The sequence below is a fragment of the Ischnura elegans genome, chromosome 8 (assembly GCF_921293095.1).
Source record: "Ischnura elegans chromosome 8, ioIscEleg1.1, whole genome shotgun sequence".
NCBI lineage: Eukaryota > Metazoa > Arthropoda > Insecta > Odonata > Coenagrionidae > Ischnura > Ischnura elegans.
This window is the reverse complement of record NC_060253.1, coordinates 62,595,812-62,617,409: the sequence shown is the minus strand read 5'-3', so window position 1 is coordinate 62,617,409 and position 21,598 is coordinate 62,595,812. Positions and strand designations below refer to the sequence as shown.

Here is a 21,598-nt window from a genome sequence, read left to right as displayed (position 1 = left end):
CAAGTGCATTATTCAGATCTTGACGAAAAAATTACTCCGAAAAAAATAATTTTATAATGTGTTGCTATATCTTTCTACGTGAATATGTAATAAATTGGAGAAGATAAATTGGTGTGAGAGGGTGGCGAAGAACTAGACATGATTGTCAGGGAGAAGAAACTTTTAGAGAAGATACAGAGGAGTCAAGAGGCTGTGGCGGATCTATGGGGGGCTTAGGAGGCTATAGCCCCCACTTGGATATCCGATTTACACTAGATAGAATGGTATTTTGTTATGATCCCCACTACTGCTGGGATGTTACCCCCTACTTGCCCCTTGTCCAAGCGTGTACCCAGGGTCAAAACTAGGGGCACGGGGGGGGGGGGGGGGGGCAAGCCATGGTTTTTCAAGTTGTAGGTAAGATTTAAGCATGGAATAGGTGAATGAAATCAATATTTTAAGGAAACTAACAGCTCTTTATTAGTTTTTAAAATTATATACTTGAAAAAATTTTATTTTCCTTAAAGGTATTTGCGAGTTTTGCATCTAGGGGGGGGGGGGGCAGCTGCCCCCTCCTACCCCTCGCTGGGTACGACGATGCCCTTATCCCTATCCTTGATCCACCACCGGTCAGAGGGTTAGTATGGAGCGAGTTCCTTTTTCATTTTCATTTTTTTCATTGTATTGCCAAACCACCGAATACAGCTCTCAAAGGTCATTTTAAATCGGGGTATTTAAAAATTCAACAATTGCACGCAACGAACAACCATGCTCTGGAAAGGGGAAACATACCCAGGCGGGACTCGAACCCGTGACCTGTAGTTTGGCAGGCGAGGACTTAAACCCGCCGCCACCGCGGCTGACAAAGCAAGAAAAGGATGTGAAAAGACAAACTAGATGGAGGAATGTTCGGTAAGCTAGGGAGGAGAAGGGGTAGAGTAGGTTTAATAGATAGGATGAAGTATAATGGGCCTTACTGGGCATTAAGGAAGGTAGTGAGAGTTATAGAGGGAAACTAGAATTTCGTATAGGTGACTCGAGGGATGATTCAGAAAACACTTCTCGTAAACCTATCCTAACTAGTGGAATACCTTTTATAAAAAAGAGCTAAGGATACTCCTTAATATCATTCCCTATTAAAATCGAAATTGTAATGACTCTTCCCGTAAGTTATTTTCGCTGCAGTATTGGCATTGTACAGGGGATACAACAAGATGCTGTACGCCGCATAAGGAAGAGGTTTACGAGAAAAAATTTCTTCGGGGAGGATTGCTAATTTTAACTCGGTGAGTAAAGAAAGGGCAGAGTTCGACCCTTACTTCGCAGATGTTTCTACCCTTGCGTGAGTAAACTTGTTTCTCGAATTTCTTCACGCACTGTAGCAAATCATGGACTTCATACCCAGTTCAATCCAGATACTCCCCAGGAAAATCTCTTCCGACAAGAAACCAGTACAGGAGTGTCCGTGACCCTGCGAAAGATCATATCTAAAGCATTGAAATGTTCGAATTCTCTTCGCGATTCGCAACGTGGACGGATAACTGTGTGGTAAAGAGTTCCCAGAAGTTCTTTTTCCAGCCTTTATATCAACTCACCAACCTGTCTGTTTGTCTGTTTGTTTGTCTGTTTGTCTGGTACAAATCTTGTAACTCAAATTTGACTCACTTCCTGTGAAGCAAAAACGCTGAAATTTTGCACACTTCTTCATTTCCGATGACAATACATGAAAATATAACTTTTTCTCTCCAACCCCCTTTAACCACCCCCCAGTCAACCTATAGCCCCCCAAAACATGTTTTTGATCTAAGAAGTTCCAAATGGTCGATTTTCGTGTTTTGCGACCACAGTAAAAGTTATCCACCATAAAATTTCCCATCTTTTGACACCCATAAAATCTCACCATATTCACCACAACTCAACATATTCACCACAAATCTTACAAATTTTCCTTTTTTCTGCCTTGTGTTATATACAAAAGTTGTTGGTCATAAAATTTTGCACCTTTTGATACCCATAAAATCTCACCATATTCACCACAACTCAACATATTCAACACAAATCTTACAAATTGTCCTAAATATAAAGGCTGGTTTAAAAAAAAAATTTATAAGAGCTTATTTACTTATAGGGTGCTATTTTTTGTATTTCGATGAAATCATGAGGGATTAGATGTGAGGTCAGGTTTAGACTATCAGTTACCGAGACGTTGCGTTTTCACGCCAACACAGTGAACACTGTATTAACGAGAAAAATCGATTGCCAAAGTTGCCAGGCGAAGCATTTACGGTTTGATTATAATATGAAATTAAAGAGGACACATCACTTTCGCTCAATCAGTCATTATTTGCGACGAATTAATCGTTTGTTCTGAGCAAAATAGAATAACATTGGGGCTATCTACAAGGGGGATATGAACTTTTCCTTTGCCAAAGCCATACTGTTTTTCGAAAATATTTTATCCTCATATTTTGCCCTCACACTGGTTAATATTTGGTTAAATAATTTAAAAACATTTTGGTTAATTTTTAACAGCAGGTTAACAGGAGTTTGTTTGTTTGGTTAAACCCAACCGGAAGTTCGCTCTGAGAAAATGGCTTGGTGGTGTAACAGGCTAACACTCCTGACCGGCAATCGGGAGATCCGGGTTCTAATCCCGGCCAAGTCAAATATGTTTTCATGGCGAACTTCACCCGTTGGTGTATTTAACTTTGCACCCGTGCAGGGACGCCGACTTACAAAAAATATTGGGGGGCCCAAACCGGGGATCTTGCCCCGGGAAATTTTATAAGTAGTGAGTTATAAGTTTTTGAAGCATTTTAGAAGAGTCATATGATCAACATTAGAACCCTGATAACTTTAATCTCGATATCGGGACGCTCCGGGGAAAATCGACAAGTCTGACATATTTTTTCCTCACACCCACAAAGAATTTTGGGGGGGCTCGGGCCCCCTCAGGCCCCATGGAGTCGGCGCCACTGCACCCGTGCGCGTGACTGCGTACAAAGTCACTTGTTTCCGCAGTGCTTTTTTATATACCAACCGGCTTTTTTTTATTTCTGTAGGGAATAGGAAAGAAATCAAGTCTCTCAGGAAAACTCACCTCTTTTTGGAGCAAGAGTCCGAACTTGTGCATGACCTCCTTGCCGAGGATTATGGGAAGGAATTCGTTGTAGGTCACGTGCTGGACTTCGGCGATGACGATCCTCCTGGCTTCTTGGTACAAGGTCTCGTCGTCCCAGTGTGGGTTGATCTGCGACAGGGCATGGGCCACTCGGTTGTGCTCTCTCGCCATCAGAGTGTGCATGCAAGCCAGAACCAGTTGTTCGTTCACACGGATCTCACCTGAAATAAAAATAGGAATTATTCAAATGAGAGACAAAGAAATGAGTACTTTCAAAATTGAAAAAGATGGTAATCACCGCAAAGTAGTGGAACCCAAATTATTAAGGAAGATCATTGCAAAAGGCCACTATTCACATTGGCGAATACATATGGGGGGAGCAGGTGTCGCCTTGCGGGAGCCTCTTACCGCCAAACATTGCATAACCACAATTGCAACCTTTCATATCGTAATATGGTATTGTCTGGAATATGTGTATAGTCAGTTTAAATAAAATGTTGTGAAACTTTGCGTGTGACTTGATTATTTTTTATCGTGATAAAAGTAAAAGTAGATAAATATATCTTTTGCGCCCCCCCCTTGAGTTTTTATGCATCCACTACTGACTATTCACAGTGAATGATCATGCGATTGAAATAATTCGCACTGCCATTGTTCATGGGATCTTGCGGGCAAAAATTGAACATGTTCCAATTTTAATTGAATGATCATGACTATTTACATGCGAATTTTTCCGTTATACACGGCGAATGATTTCATTCGCATGATCAGTCACCGAGTACAGCGGCCTTCATATCGGTTTAGTGAGTTTCCAAGGAAATGTGCAGTCTTGAATAGCATGTTATCAAAAGGAACTAAATGACTGAAAAGGAAGAAAAGATGAACAAAGCCCATCGTGACCGTAGAAGAAATGAAATGGAAAGAGATTAAATCTAGTGCAATTTTATCCGTCCCATCAAACAAATTAAGAGATTGGATCCAATTTTTTGGCTTTCGAGGGCAAAATAATTCACAACTTTTCCCCCAAAATGATTTGCAATACCTAATAATGCGAAAATGCTGTTAAGTGCTAGGGAAAATGGCTAAAAAGTCGGATCATGTAGTAGATGTAAAAAGATATGTTATATATCTAGGCCCGGCAGAAACAATAAAATAAGAGAGATATTTTTCCGAATGGATAGGTGGAGGAATTCTTCCCCAATATTGGACCTTCACCAATATTGGACTGAAAAAATGCTAGGTCGAACTCAGGTAGTCAAATATCTTTCTACACCTACTTAATTTGGTGTTATCTTATATAATAAGGGTTGGCGTTGAAATGTGTACTTCTCTCTACACACTTATTGAGGCGCCAAGCGGGGTAGTTCGTAGATGTAGAGGAGTGTATGCGAAAAAAATGAAAGATATCACAGAGCCGTGCAGAATGTTTACGAATTGGACCTCTATCCTGAAGGAAGTATTCTCTTAGCAAGCCATTTACCGCACGATAAACATGCAAATTGCACGAAGTATTTATCATGAAAATTAATTTCACCTCTGTTTCCTCCCACCCGTTTTACGATGGAAAATTATACGGTGTGAAACTTTACTGAGGAAGAAAATTTCTCCCATAGTGATAAGTCTCTATAGTCATTGTGAGGTGTGCACAAAATTTCCTATATTTCCTCGAGATCTAGCGTTCGATTGATTTGTGCTTGGGACCGAAAAAGTCTTTTGAAGTACGGGAAATCCTTCCTATTCGATTTTTTATCGCCTTGTGGGGTGAAAAGACGACCCTTCACACCAAATTCGTGTGGCACGTTCGGTTCATAAAGGCCAGAGAGAAAATAGAATCTGTTGTCCATTGTTAGTCGGAGGAGACTTTGCCTTTCGATCAATTTATCGGAAGATATGAATAGCTTCCCAGAGAAAATTGCTTCGCCTTTATCGAAGGGTCCGATACACGGTGAAAGCCATTCTCACGGATTGTTCTCTCGGGAAAGGTGGCAAGTCCTACCGTGCAATTTTCATGCAAAAGTCGAAGGCGTTGAAGTTCTTACCAATATTGAAACGGAGGCCACCGGATTCCATCGCCTACCGACATGTACGTCAAGCCTGAATCGCACGAACTTTTTTTTCCACCCCTAGGGACAGCTTTAGCTATCGCTCCAATGATGGCAGAAAAAATGACCGTTTCACGCGATCATTTTCCGTGCACCGAAAGGGACGGAAATAATGAACGTGTGATTCAGACGATGTCTCCATGCTTCTGGGTTTCACCACGTGGATTTTCTTTGCGACGACAGTTACTCCGGTATTCCATCCGGCGTCTTCAGGTCGATGTCGGGATTCAGTTTTTGGTGACCTATAGTGCATTATCGGCGCCAATTTTTCATGCTGGAAGCTTAATGGTCCACCTCCTTTTTTCTCGTACGACCCTCCTCCACGAGTTGTGGAGAGGGTAGCCGTCTTCTCTATTCATGTTTTTATGTGTCTTCAATATTTCGATAGCCTCCTTTATTAGCTTGGGATAATATCTATTTTCTTTTGCAACAACTCTTGCTTCGTCAACTTTAGTTATAGTTGCATTCAGACTTTAGGTACCAACTCATGACCATTGGCGTAAACGCCGGCGCCCGCTGCATGTCCCAAAATATTCGGACGGAACCAGTGATGGAAAAGTGGATTTCGATTACAATCAAAAGTCGAGTTTTAATACTCATATGCCCCGTTCAGACTCCGATAGGAATCATGAGGGTTCAGGGCGAACCCTTTAAGGGTACAACGCACCGGGGCCCCGGACCAAGCCCGAGGCTTATACGCCAGGACACCCGGGGAGGGGGCGGAGAGGAAGGAAAAAGGACAGAGACGCCGTCGCGATCGGAGCCCGCCGGTGCCTCCAGGGAAGGGAAAGGGCTGGAAGGAGATGGGAGTAGGGATAAAACACCCCAGTGCTATGGAAGCAAATGGGAGCCCTACCTAGCGAAACCAAGCGAAGCTATTTCTTTACCACCATCCCGGTGGGATTTTCCTATGAGGAAGAAAAATCCCAATATAGGGACAGTGGGATAGTCCGAGATATAGGGACAGACTCCGATTGTCCGAGCGATCCTCCTAACGATAGTTGGCAGAACTAGCTGTGTGAATGCATGTCCGGACAATAGTTCACGTAGTTCCTAGCGTTGCTACTTTATGATTGCTATGCGCTGGGAGACCGAAAGAGGAAGCGACAAGAGAAAGACGAAAAGTTCGCGAAGCTCCCTTCGCTTTATTTTTTTCATGGATTTGTCCAAGCAAGGAATAACATGAGTGGAAGAAAAACTATTCGTTAAATACACGTTGAACATAGTAATATCTTGATCCTGCATACCTCAAAAGCTTTGCTAACCGTCAATTTCTCGTTCACATTAGATGTTAGCACTAGAGGGCAGCAAAGGTTGTGTTCCAGCGATTGCTGGAACAGTCGTAATCTGAACGAGGCAATTGATCGAAGAAATCGATATCGAGTCATGATATTCGAGTTTTGATACAAACTCGATTTTTTAACTTCGATCTTGGCCATTTCGTTTGATCTCAGCAGCGTCACTCCCGGCCTATGACAACGCCAACCGTCCCAAGTGAAACACATTTATATTTGAGACGTAAAATTGGAAAGGCACGCTCTGGATCATCAAGAAAGCATCTCAATCAATTGATTTTTGCTAAATATTTTAGTGAATCCGAATGCTTCCAAGCGGTAATCCGAAACCTTACATGTGCGTGCATTTTTAAATTTTTGCATCATCATGTATTCTGAGTTTTTTTTTTGGGAACTTTTTACTCAAATTTTTATTTTAAGTGTTTTCTGAATGAACAAAAAACATTTTTGTGTACCAACTGTATTTTTCGAAAGTTCGATTTTTTTCGATTAATATATCTTTTAGTTCAAATTTCGATTTTTGTTAAAAAAATTTTATTTCGATTAAATTTCGATTAAAAATCGATTACTCGAAAAATGGCATTGGACCGACATTACTACACGGAATCCGAGCCGACGCATTATAATTTTTACTGTCGACGCTGCGTGGGATGTGTTTTGAATTTTCCGGCCTTCTTACGATTAGCCAACGTTTCCTCTGTCCAAACCCTTTGAGACGAGAGCAGGGCAGAGCGAGGTCGATCGATGACTTATTTCAGGCTTATTTTTTATCTTGTCGGTCTCTCATCCGCCCAAACGTCGGACCCGGGTTCTCCGCTCAATGTTATCTGCCATGTATTTCAAAATACTGACCTTTTTCTCCCAGTCGGTAGTCAGTAGTAAGTAACGCCAGAGAAAGTTTTTGATGAGTAGCCGCAACTGACCCACATATTGCGTGGCGACCTCCACTCCGCAAGGAGGAAAGAAAAAAAAAAAAACAAATCGTTGAACCGAAATCAGAGTGAGACGGGTGAAAAATCTTGGCCGGGGCGCGCTGCATGGTTCAAGCGTGTCCCAAAATACAGGCATGAACGATATATTAAAACGCACGGGTTGATGTCTACATGTATGAACGCGAGAATTAACGCCAAAATGCACCGTGCAACCACCCAACTTGTGCGAATGCATGCACAGAAAATTGAACCTGTTCTAATTTGGTTCATGCATTCGTGCATGTTCCATTCCCGTCCGCCAAAATCATTCACGCAAACGTGCATTAACTTGGGCGTGTTAATGTACCGTGTAACAAGGCCTTAAGAAAGAATTTATCCGATTTGCTCCATACGTGGTGAGGTTGTGTTTTCTTGTTCTAGTATATGGGGACCAGCCATGTGATAACTTAAGGGAATATCTTCAATGCACATATATGCGTGAAATTCCACAGAGTAAACTCATTCACCTTGACCGGGATTCGAATCCGGATTCCTCGATTTGCGGCCGATGGCTTTAGCTAATTAAGCTAACAAGGCGTAAATGTGTACACTTGAGGAATTGATGCTTCGGTAGCTTAGCTGGCTAAAGCACTCGGTTGGAAATCGAAGCATCCGAGTTCGAATCCCGGTCAAATCGAATGATGTTTCCACTGTGGAATTATGCAATTTGTGTTTTCTTGTTTGCTGATAACAAATTTGGAGTGAATCGTCCTTTAGCGCTTGACCGTGGGCAGTAAAATTAAGCGTAGGGATTCACTTGGAGGGTTACACCTAACACTGTGATTTTCCTAAAATTACAAGGAATTATGCATATAAACAATTCAGAATGAAGGTAAAGGAGAGCAAAAACTGTTATTAAAAGTGTCTAATCAGTGGGGTCGTGAAGTAGCCGCGTAAATGTGAAAAAAAGTGATTTTTATATAAAACTTACCTAAGGAAATTTTTCGTCGTGTAATAACATCATAAAGTTGTGCCTATAGAATTTTGCATGTGATATTCAGCCGGCCTTAACAGAGTTGGTAATTAATTGTACTACTAGTGTATTAAGTTCTTTTTTGTGTAATGATTGCAATTATGATTAGTTGTGAAAATAGTTCACCCTATTACTGTGTGTTCATGGTGCGTAAAATTAAAATTATTAAATACATAAATGCGTGAGTTACTGTCTTTTATCGTAGAGCATTGGGATCGAAAGTTATGTTTCATTACAGACTTTGGTTGAATAAATGTCCATGAACATGTCTCCATAAATCAGAGCAATCGAATGTACTCGAAAATGTGAAATAAAACTTGAATTCTACAGGCGATCGCATGAAATTAGTAAAGTAAATTGCCTCTACCAAACTTGCTTTCACATCGATTTTATTCGGGATTAAGATGCACATATACCCATGTATTTTTGTTTAGGATGCACAAACCATCATCACTGTATCAGATTTAATCACCAAAAAATCTTGATTTTATGTTTTGTACTCACGTCTGCGTTCCCCCATCTTTAATCATACTGTTCGCTGCTTCGCAGCTTCGTGTACCTACTATTTCCAGGGAGGAGTCGGTCCATATGTTATTATAATAAACGCGTTTATTGTCCTGGCTCCCATCAGGAACTATGCCAACTTGGGAGACGTCCAGCGGTGAATTACTCACGACCTCGAATCTCACCTCATAAGTTCACGTGCTCTGTCCTGAACAATTGAATTTTTGAGATGTCGTGCTAAAGGGTAGTTACGCGGTAACGGTACGTGGTATATTAAGCTGCTCCTGAAAAAAAAATCGCGACCTTGATGGCGGCGGGGTCCCTATCTATTACACCGAAGGTCACGGGATCGTGTTCCGCATTTGTTGAAACTTTTGTCATCCCCTGCGAGTGTATATAGAAAAGAGAATTATAAAAACTCTAAGAAGGGTTCGGGAGAACCTAATCGGCCATATCAAGAGGCATAGTGGCTTGATGAAGATAACTATAGAAGTAGCCGCGTAGATTAGTAGGAGAGAAGAAATGCAAGGGGAGATCATGAATTATAAATGTATATAATACATGAATTACAATATAAATATGGAAAGGATAGCTGATGGGGGAATGGAGTGTAAAGTTGCGTCAATCCAATATTTTCGGATTGGTTACCAATAATGATGATCATAACCCTTCCCTCATGCTTTTGATTACAATACGTCGGAGTCATAGTGTTAAACTACTTTTGTGACTAATGAACTTGCTGCTGTAAGTCATTTCACGCCTGGGAAGGGTTTCCCTAATTCCCACCGACTGAGCGCTCCGCTGGGCGAGAAACTATAATGATTTTGTGTACTTTCTAGGTTAGGGGTGGCCTTGGTTACATTTCTTTATTAAGGACAACTGTGATATACTTTCACTGCTTTTATTCTCGTTTCTCTCGTCCCTCTTCCTTTTTTAGTGGAAAACTCGTGGATCTCAGCTGCGGCATGCACCTTTTACTTTCGCTATGGTGAAAGGAGGAAGCTGTCTTCCTCCGTGACAAATTTATACACCCTCGTTATAATTTTCGCCTGCGACTCTCTTTATACCTTTTCAGAAACTATGGTCGCCATCTCACACCGCTATTTGGCATGGGAAATCTTTGCTGATGAGAAGGAAATCTCTCAGTGCAATTTAAAATAAATTAGTCGCAGTGCCGTCGACAGGGTTTTCTGTATGACTACAAAATCATTTCTGAATTATGAACGAGGAAAATGCCAGTACACTCAAATGGTATACGAAATCGCTATCATTCTGAATTTTGCTTGGTTTCTCAGCAAACATTTTATTATAACATACGAGGTGCCTTCAAGTTGTAAGGCTGCCGATTATTTTTCTAACTGGCCACTCACCCGAAAACTATGAAACTGGTGTTACTTATCGATGTAATCTCCCTGCAGACACACATATTTTTCACAATGTTGACACCATTATTTCACGCCACGGCGAAGGCTTCTTTAAGAGTCTGTTTTGATAAAAAATTAAAATCACCTAGATAGCTTTGGTTTGTTGTCAATCGATGAACAGCCTTCATTAAAATGTCTCACCCAAGGGCGCACTTTCGAGACATCCATAAATCCATCACTATATGTCTCTTTCAACTGTCGATGAATTTCAACTGGTGGCTCACCATGAAAATTCAGAAAATGAATGACTGCATACTGCTCGTGTAAGGAAAACGTCTTAATTTCAAGATTCTAAAACAGTTCTATCCATCCTACAGTTCAGTCATCTCTGTAACGTATCGATAAAGTGTGCACGCTCTATTTATAAAACACAAATATTTCTATTTGTTTCCAGTCCAGAGAGAAAAATTGGAGGCCTTAAGACTTTGAATGCACCTCGTATCTCGAAACCATCTCGAGGAATTGATCAGTGCGGAACAACCTACTGTACCACAACGGTGCATTCAGGGGCGGATTCAGGATTTTTTACACAAGGGCCTGACAGGTCATCTCATATTTGAGATCGAAAACAAAATACAACAATTACCGTAGAAAATATTCTCCTTATTTTGATATGAAAGTTATTAATATTAAATTAAACGATTGAGGCTCCGTAATGCACAAAATAAAACGAACGTAATTATAACTATAAAAATATTGTCTATTTTTAAAGCGTCTCAGGGAGGGGGGGCACGTGCCCCCGTGCCATCCCCCTAAATCCACCAATGGGTTCATTGATGAATTTAACCGAAAATCTCAGTTATCCTCTTATTTTTCGTTTACATGCACTTAAACTACTCATTTATTGAGGTCGTGGATTGATATTTGGTGCTCAATATCTATGAAGATAGGGTTCCGAAAATTGAGTGTGGGTACAGTCAAGACAAGTAGCCCGAAAGTGGCGGTGTAAGGTGGGGGTTATTTTCCAATTCGAGTGAGTGAAATTAGGGGAGCGAGGTGTTGTGTATGGAAAGAAAGGATTGTAATGTGTATGGGGAGATGAGATCGCGGAGTGAAATTGGAATGAAAGGCTAACGGCAGAGAAGGAACGGAGCGAGGTGAACGGGAAGGTTGGGAAATCGTCTGTCGGCTGTTTTTTCCTTGTTTTTTACTTTCCCATGGTATTTAATGTGGCGGGAAATCTTGTCCGTGACTTCCCTAGGGATGAAACGGCAAGAAGGAATTTGAAGACGTACGAGTTAATTAATTCTTCACGTTATTTCTTCAGTGATGCTTTGCCTCTTTAGTACTCCATCGAAAAAAAAATTTGGTTCCATTGTAGACCTTTACTGTGAATCCGCTGTTGTTTTGTCAAAATCTACTGCTGCCAAACATTTACCGGACGGTGTTTCTTACTTTTTGGATTTTTCTTATAATGTAAGGGAAATTAGAAGTTGGGGATATCGTCAAACCTTATTCTTCAAGGGTTTGAAACAAATGCATGCCAACAACTTTTTTGTGGAATAGTTTGCCTTCATGAATATGGTATGGACGATTATATCCGTGGTGAATGGAAGGACATATAGTCGAACCTAGGCCTATGATGTAATTAGTTAAGCATACACCTATGGGTCTGAATTTTGAGGTAAAGAGTTGAAAGAATCCTTAATAATGAACAGAATCTTTTATTGGGAACTTCGCTTGCATGTACTTGGAGCTTCAGGAGCAATTGCGTTCCAAGTAGCACATAGTCGCAGTCTTATTAAAGATAAAAAAATGCATAAAATAGATTATCCAAATATATCACTGTAATAAACGACATTCGTTACATTTTCTCAGTTTCATCGTGATAGGAAATGATTACCTTTGGAAAATACGAAAAAATCGATTTATCTTCTCGAATAGCGGAAAACTTTTTATCATCCTCTGTGGCATTGGATGACACAAAACCCGAATAAGACATCATAAAATCGAACAATCTCCTGCAAACGCATTATTAGGCAATATATAGAAAAATTCTCCCATACGTGAGTACAGACATGTATTCCAAAGCAATGAGCCCATGGATCTTGAGTCGTACGACTTGATGTCGTGAAAAGATTGATAAAGACGAAGGAAATTTTTTCTATCGATTCCATTTACTTCAATCAAACCCTTGAGGGTGGCTGGTAGTTGTTTTTTTTTCGGAGTGACACGAGGTATTTATTTTTTCGAATCTTGGAATGAGCTTTAGACTGTTCATCGTATATACTCAACCACATCCAACCACAAAAAAATATTACATCAACACAGTTGGCGTAATGTTTTTTACTCTCATCCTTCTACGTGATGTCGAGTATGCCATAAAGTATGCTCTCTCTCTATTTAAGGAAATGTGAGTCTGAGTTTGAAGTTTTGAGAAAATATGATTGAGTAAGCCGTTGATAATGATGGGAAAGTGAGAGTTAGGTGAGGTGGGTATTTTTTTAATAGACTCCTCATTCATTCTTTGTGCACTACAAATATTGGGAAAAAACATGGAATTCCAAGTTGAGAATTTTGAAGTTTGAGATTGCAGTTTCTGTTGGATAATGGGAATTTTCTCCTTAAAATCATATCCTTAAACTCCGGAAAAAATAGATCTTAAAATATTATATGTGGTATTTGTCAGAACCCTTATATACCCAGTAATATGGACCAGATGTCAACCCCTTAGTGCAACGAATGATATGAAACCCTTTTTTACATGGGTTTAAGGGAGTAGGGAATTTAGCCATGTCTCAAAAAATTAATTTATTGTAACTATGGAGTTTCAAACTCAAAAAGAGTGTCTGCTGATTCACAACAACTCACAATGGCTAAAATAAACTTAGAAAGGTCATATTTTAGTAAAAATTCAACTTTTTCTCGGAATAAAAGAGCTGTAAGGGAGCTTTTTCACGAATAAATTAACAGATAATAGTAAATTTTTAGAGACTTCGAATTTATTTACTTATTTTAAATCTTGTATTTTAAAATCGATGTAAAGATCGTTATGAAGTTTGTACTGTGATTGAAGCATTACGTCATTAATTGATCTAGTTCATAAGTAGTGAAGTTAGGCCAAGTTAAGTTATTGTGAATGGGGATTTATGCTTATACCATAAAGAATGTTTACTTACCAGCTTCAAAGCAGTACATGGATCGGTTGGGTCGTGTGCAGCCCTCGTCAGGGATATCAAGCTTCAGAGGCAACAAATCCTTAAGTCCGTATTCGGAGAATGCTGGGTTCATCCTCATAAGTCCACCATATCCAGTCCTCAGAGACCTTTAAGGGGAAAAGTAATACATTGGAGATTATGCGTTAGAGTCCTATGCTGAGGTGCTCTTAATACCGCTGTTCGATCATCCAACTAATCTTGACAAGACACGATTAGTAGTCCAACCACCAGGATGAAAATGGAGACAGGAACCACCATTAGGTTTTGTTGTTGAGGCTGATGGCTACCGTTACCCGGCAATATGACGCTTCGGACCATTAGTTGCTGTTTTGAGCTTTATTTCTCTAAAGAATTTTTCGGAAGCTGATTTCGAAGCATTAGATTCTAAGTTGACGCTAAAAAAATTATTTAGGAAGAAAAATTGTTGTCTTTGGCTTTACGAGAATAAAAAAGAAATAATTGGCGACAGGTTTGATACATGTGCTGCTCAATTATCCAATACCTAACTCATTTAGAAAGATCTCTGAGTAATTATTTACAACCTCTTGTGATGATGAATGCTTTGTAAACTGCGTGGGAATTACACACAGAATTCATTCGTTAAGAGAAAAGTAGTCGTGCGCGAATCTCGTGTCTTGTCTTAACTATTTGGTTTAAACTAAGCGTAAAAACACCCGGAAAATTTTTTTTGTTTATGGAGAAGTAATTTTTGGCGTGCATAGCAATACTTAAGTTATTTGAGGACCTCAATATAAGGGGGTGAAATTACTTTTGCAATACAGGTTATATTTGAATGATTTGTCGATATAAGGGGCTTGCTAATCATTCGAGATACCACTCAGAATTAATTTTATTCCTACACTTCGGCTACTGTCTCAATTCTCAAGGACGGCTGAAAGAAAAAAAATAACCGTCAATTTGCAGAGAATATGACATGACTCATATTTTAAACAGTGAACTGCACATTGAGAGATTTGAGAGAGAACGACCTGTGTAGTAAATTAGAATTCAAATCCTATGGACATCAAAAAGTTTAGCTTCTCCGTAATGATATATTTGTTTAATTATTCTTGCCTAGCGAATTTCTCCGACACTCCATAAACGGTGTTGGCGTCGATAACTCCAGTCAGTGTGTTGAATTGTGAACGGGAACCTGGAAGTAAACATAAGAATTAGTAAAATAGGAAAGCAATATCAAAATTCACAGTTTTGGATCATATGGATAATTTACCTTTGTTTTTCCAGCTGACGAGTCAGTTTTTAGGTAAATAGTCTGGTTGAATTAGCATTCAGTATATAAATTGCTTTTAAACTACAATTTTTGCCATAATTATGTCATAAGTCCTGGTTGGTTCACAAAATAAATTATTAGAGGTTCAATCTTGGATGAACAATGGAGGTTAATTGAATCGTGCATCTTTCATCGAAATAATTTTGGCTTTTGTTCTTCTGTTTATTAAGCATCGTGAGTGAAAGCAGAGTGCTTTTGTTTGGTCACGCGGAGCCGATTTGTACATAATTAGGACTTGTTTTTGAAGTGATAACAAGCATTGTGTTTTCTTCGATATTTTTTTGAGAAGGGACTGGGAAACTTCAAGTAAGCCAATGGGTTGTTTCTTAAATGCAATAGATTAGATGAAACTAAAGTCGGCTGGGGAAATTAGCTCACCAAGTCTGCAGCCTGGTCGAACAGCTGGGAATCCTCGGACGAAGTCCTGGCACCTGACATTATGCTTGTGGTAGAAGTAATCGTCTTGCGGGATTTCTATTTCCAAGCAGTAGGGGTTCTTGAGATGGGGAGGACGGTGGCAGCATTCCTCAGGCTCGTTACGGTTGAGAGGATCTGTATTGGAGAAATTCTAATCATTATTCTCCGTTTGGAACGAGTAATTACATACCTATGATTTTGCTAATGGTGCATTCTGGCATTTTCATCGAGACAATTTTTTATTATCTTCATATTTAAAACAATAGATGACTACTGAAGCAAGGAATTAAGTTTATCTTTCAATTCATCTTTCAAGAGATAATTTGGGAAAGTTAGTTAATAAATACTGAAACCAAATGGACAACGTATACTGCAATTACAAAAATAAATTCACAACTTTTTGCCAAAAACAATGAAAGATAGTTCTAATATATTTATTTTGAATCGCTAAGTCGCGATCCAACCCCCTTTGCTTGATGCAATTTGAATAGCGTTTGTATTTACCCAGTGGCGTGGCGGTGAGTGTGTAATCGTGGTCCATGAACTGTCCCCAAGCGACAACCATCACGGTTCCGGCGTGATCGTGGAATCCTTCGTCAGGGTGCACCACTCGGGACACTATCCTGGGCAGAGGGAGCTGGTTGCCCGTGACACTGATCCTGGGCGCAGTAATTCCGTCAGCGTACAGAGGGCCTACCAACCTGAAAATTAGATGAGAAGGGTATGTCATCAGTTGCACCTGTAGGAAAAATAAACCCTCCGCCAATTTCCCCAGATGGCTTGATCCTGAGTAAAGTCGAGGAACCAAATTAGCATTCGCAAATCACCATGCGTAAGCATGAACCATGCGTTTCTTTTAGCGTGTATTTCTTTATATCGAAAAATTGATTAATTTTCAGCTGTCTATCTGCATTCCATGATGGAGGTTTGCACTGACAATTATTTTTTTTTGAATAATTATCTCATGACAGTGGATTTCTCTTACCATCGTTGCGGTCTCTCGTTAATCATTTGATTTTCAGCTTGACCTCTCCGGCGGTTTCCGTTTGAATAACGGAAAGAATGATTTATCCATGTAAGCCTTTCAAGGATTCATTTATGATTTCTTGGGAAAATTTGTTATTAAAAAAACACCTAAATTCCACCTCTAATCGTTTTGTCTCCAAATAAAAGGAGTCTTTGTCAAAGTCAAAGTTGTCTCAAAATAAAAATAAAATAAGAGAATAAATAACTTTGGAAATAAACAAGTACTCTTAATTATGATAAATCATTTGTATCTTCCCCTATTTTCGCTTACATAACTTTATTTCTCTTTGTCATTTTTTTTTTTTTTTTAGAATGCTACCTCCCACATGTCGTTGATAAACCATCTGTTAACCATTTGATTTGCGCCGCCTCACCTGGTAAAAGGCGTCATTGTTGCGCCCCACGTTGGGTGTTGGAGGTTGGTGCAGAGTCCGTCGTATCGCCTGTACTTTCCTGGTCGGCACTCGACGTTCGAGAGGAATGGTGGACACACTTCCCTCACGAGTGTCTTCGACGTGTCGATCAAAGGAAGGCCCTTCTCGACATCCTCGTAGCTCAAGCCGTAGCTGGTGGAGATGAAGCGAACTGATTAGTGCACATCCTTCAATGTGATATATACTCTTATTCGGTGGGATATAACAAGCTATTCAATAAGCTGAATGATTGTTTAAAAAATAATGAATCCATTCGGGAAATCAAAGAGACAACAGACGAGAAAATTTTAAAAAATTTGGCAAATATTTTATCCCGGTAAAGCTACACCAGGATTTCTATAGAAATTACGCATACCCTATATCATTTAGGGCTGTGAACAATAAATTGAAAGTGACTGTGACATTGAAACATTGAAATCATCTCGTTTTTCCAAGTTATTTAGCAGACGTTTTTTATATCTTTACGGTAGAATTCAATTCAAATGTGCATCTAAGGTTTTTATAAAGTAAATATTATTGATTTTGTGCATAGAGTAATATTACGTAAAAACTGCCATGTAATAAAATCAGGGTGGTTAGATCTATTTCAGAAAACAATTTTGTGGCTGTATTAAAATGTTTCGTACCAATAGCAAAAAAGGCAGTTTGGCTATTGGTATGAAAGCGGCAGCTTGGAAGAAGTAGCTAGAATAAACTTACGTTTTGGCGAGGCTAATGGACATGTCAAGCAGGAGCTCTCCAATGGTGGCAATTTCTTCTGGTTGCCATTCGTGGCTCTTCGACTGGACGACATCTGTGGAGAAAAAAAATTTGTTATCATAAAGTCTTAACTTGAATACCGATGTTAATTTAAAGAATGGAGTCAGTAATGGTTCAAACTATGGTGATGAAGAATTTCCGATAAAAAAACGCTAATATTTGGCTAGTCCACGGACTAAGTTGGCCTTACTAAGCTATAAATAGAATATTTTCGGCCTCAAATTAATGAATATTCATGGCCGATTTAAAAATAAACATCAAGCCTGATATGTCCGCTGTTAGACGGAGCCGGTTGTCTAAGAAAGCCGAATACCAGCAGGAATGATTAAGTAAGTTGCAAGAATTACAAGTTACGAAAATGAAAAAGGTTTAAAAATAGGAGATTAAAAAGGTGATACTATCATCATGATTGCAACATTCTCTTAACAAAACCAAATTAAACATGAGTTAAATGTTAGTATAAACGAAGTTTACTTTTCAAACCTATCTGTTTAGGTGAATTTAAAGGTTGCATGCACATAGTACCCGTAATATAGAAAGATAAAAAAATAAATGAAACGGCAGGCACAATAATATTTGAATAATTCAAAGGAATTTTTCAATAAAAATTATTTGAAAAAAATGAGAATTATTCTGCCGGCTCTAATAAAATATCGCACTTATACAGCAATGTGATCATTTTTTTTACTCACGTATTCTTTTCCTTGAAAGGATATATGCCTGATTGACTGCATCGTATGTGATGCACGTGTGAGGTCCTTCGTAGCCGCTGTAAGAGAAAAGAAAATGTATGGGTAATTTTTGGACTGCGGAACATCACAGCACTCCATTGGGATTACACGTGCAAATTTTTGCTTTCATGACCAATTTTTGGGGATTGTATAAGCCTCTTTATCAAAGTGGAGTGTTTGGCAGCGGAATAAAGGGTCCCAGGCGAAGCCTTTGAAACCCCAAACCAAAATCCTTCTTTGCATGGAAAGAGGCTTCTAACCTGAATGTGCCAAATTTACACGTCTTTGGTTTAGTCTTTGGTGAGTTTTACCAGCACTTATCCAAGCCAACCATCTTATGGAAACTGAATAATTGAGAGTTACTTCATTATGGCTTTGTCGAAAGACTGATGAAAATTACTCTGAGGTCAAATTTTGAGAAAGTGTTAAGTCATAAATACAAGGATTGAATTATGCTTCGCGCCCTCATTTTGCTTTTTATCATCAAAGAATGCCTTCCTTGGTGGTAGGATATTAAAAAATAAAATTGACTATAATAAATTATTTTGATCGCGCAGTCGCGAGATAACTCTTCAAAGCATTGTGAAGGACGGCATTGAAGACTGCAAAGAAACATGCGGATTGGTGTACAGTCACGCGTACAGGTGAAAATATGTACCAAAAGTGCAATTCGGCATGAAAAAATATTTGGCTTAGCCGGGATATACGATTACGCTCTTATATACTGTTACGCTCTTGTAACTGATTGGATTAGTTAGGGAATGACTAGATAGATGAATAGGACCTTCCAGGACCTGGAATTCTAACGCGTTTTGGAAGGTAGTTAGACACATGACATTATGAAAAGGAATTGCGGATGACTTAACGATTCAGTGAAAATATTTTCTCGGCTTCCAGCTTTTTGCAGTGCATTTTGATTTTAATTCCAACATTTAAACCCATCGAAAAACATATAACATGAACCCCAATTTGAGTTTCGCCTCGAGAGAAAATGGCTTGGTGGCACAAATAGGTTAGCATTCCTGATGGGCAATCGGGTGAGCCGGGTTCGATTACCAGCATATGTTAGCATATATTCTTGAATAATTCCTCCACAAAAAAAATTAAAAAATAAAATTAATTTGATAGTAATTAAAATGCTTTTTCCAGAGGCTAATTTAAACAAATTTTCCCAGGAAACTAAGGGAAATACGGAATACACCCGTTTCACTGGGGGGGGGGGGGGGTACAATTGCCTCTAAACCACCGGCAGGATTGCTGCCACTCCCAGCATAAAAATCTAAACTTCGCCCATCCTGATAGAGACTGTGACTGCTTGAGGAATCTCAATCCTTGGCTAATACTTACAGGGAGCCTCCTCTCAAGGCGTTGAGGCTGTAGTCGAAGACGGAGGTTCTTCCAGGAGGACCTTCCAGCAGGAGCGCGCATTCCGTTGCGTGCAGCGCTAGAGGCGAGTACTGGTGAGACTGGCAAGCGGCGAAGCAGATCGCTAACAGCAGCGTCGCTGAAATGTGTGTCCTGTAGAGAGAAGAGAGAAAAAAAATGTTTAAGGCATTGTGTAAGCAAATTGTTTTATAAAAATGTACAATTTAAGGCTCACCAGCCGCATCTGAAACGCGTATGAATTAACTTCATGGCACAGTTCACTGGCACATCGCCTGGTGATTTAAATGATGCCGTGTGTCGTGTGGCTGAATTTATCATTTCAGCTCCAGAATGGCGTACTCTATTATTTTTCAATTTAAGTCATTGTGAAATAGGTCCGTGTAGCTTAAATTAAGGTAATGTTATCTACCGATTCGATCGATGGATTTTTCTTCCTCATAGGAAAATCCACTAGGATCGGTAGAACATTAATTGCTTATGCTTGGTTTCGCTAATAGTAGGGCCCCCTTCGCTTCTATAGCGTCGGGGTGTTTTTCCCTCGTCCCCTCCCTTCCGCTCCTATCCCTTCCCAGAGGCGTCGGCGGGCTCCCATCGCGGCGGCGCCTCTATCCTTTTTCCTACCTCTCCAGCCCCTTCCCGGGTGATCGGGCGTATAAGCCACGGGCTTGGGTCCCGGCCCCGGTGTGTTGTATCCTTAAGAGGGTTCACCTAGAACCCTCATAGTCTTAAGGTAATGTTCCCTATTCCATCAAATAAGACTGCATTACGTTTGTCTTTTAGAAGCCTTCAACTGACTATATGTAGTCCATGACAATGATGTGTTCGTATTTCACTAATGTTGCGAATTAAATCTTTGCGACGTTTCACTTTTTTTAATCGAAAGATTAATGGAAATGATTTTTTTAAATTTCCCTGCGATAAATTACATTTTTCTTGAACCGAGCGAGGTATTTTCTATGTTATTGCAATGTTTAAATTAAATCTCATTTAAACGAATTAACGACAGTGTTGATCCAATTTCCATGATAAATGAACAAAGTATATGAGAATCCATAGATAATTTTTATTCTGCGATCCCTGTAAATGGCACAATTCATTTTAGTCTTTTTTTTTTCATTTTTGAGCATATTATTTTCCAATTCATGAGATACACTCACCGCTACGCAATAACGAAAATCAAGTATTGAAATACGTCTTTAAATTTGTATTAGTGATTCGTAACTGGCTGAATTTGTCGTTTCAGCTCCAGAATGGCGTACTCTATTATTTTTCAATTTTAATCATTGCGAAATAGTTCCATTTAGCTTAAATTAATGTGCTGTTCCTTATTCCATCAAATAAGACTGCATTAAGTTTGCCACTTAGAAGCCTTCAAAAGACACCCATAAAGGTAACTAAATTACGATTGTCCCTCACATAAAACCTACGTATGTCTAAGAGGCATGCCAAAATCGTTCCTTGATTTCAGTCAAGAATTTTTCGGTTCTTTTATGAGCTGATAAAATGAAATAATAATACTTAAGGTAATCGTAGAATAACGATAAATTTGTGCACATCCGCCTGTAGATTTTCAATTGAGATAAATTTTACCATCGTTTGAAATGTATGAAATGAGAATGGTATGTCATGTGCTTGCTTGGAAGGGAAAGCGTCTAAAGGTTTGAGAAAAGGAAATTTAAAAATTTTCTTGTCACATTTCGTAGCGTCTGGCGAAATTTCTTGAGGGAGGTGTGAAAGACGCCCTTTGAATCGCGAATTGGGGTAGCTTGTGATTGGATAAGCCAAAAACTTCGTCAACCTCAGCATTGATGTCACGTCGGGATCTTTTTATGTTTTTAAGCAACTCAAGAGCTACATCATGCTTTTTACTTGAAGAAAGCAATTGTACAGAAGATTTAAACGGGATAATATCTGTTACATATGGCTAATGTAATTGTTTTCTGCGGGAGGTATTTGCCCAGGAGCTTTAGTTCAAACTTAGTTGATGATTATACGTAATATCCCTGGTCAGCCTAGTTATCTCTATC

The 21,598-nt window shown here is 39.4% G+C and overlaps 1 protein-coding gene across 1 annotated transcript in view; it reads right to left on the bottom strand.

The window, feature by feature from the left end:
• The window catches only part of LOC124163837 (peroxidase), a 242,856-nt gene that overhangs the window by 21,254 nt on the left and 200,004 nt on the right, over positions 1-21,598 (bottom strand). Inside the window, exons 2-10 of the mRNA XM_046540942.1 lie at positions 19,533-19,703; positions 18,147-18,223; positions 17,395-17,488; positions 16,636-16,827; positions 15,740-15,936; positions 15,197-15,370; positions 14,602-14,680; positions 13,489-13,634; positions 3,080-3,321 (exon numbers count right to left, since the gene is read on the bottom strand). Coding sequence (XP_046396898.1) covers positions 3,080-3,321; positions 13,489-13,634; positions 14,602-14,680; positions 15,197-15,370; positions 15,740-15,936; positions 16,636-16,827; positions 17,395-17,488; positions 18,147-18,223; positions 19,533-19,703 — 1,372 coding nt within the window. The remainder of the gene's footprint in view (positions 1-3,079; positions 3,322-13,488; positions 13,635-14,601; positions 14,681-15,196; positions 15,371-15,739; positions 15,937-16,635; positions 16,828-17,394; positions 17,489-18,146; positions 18,224-19,532; positions 19,704-21,598) is intronic.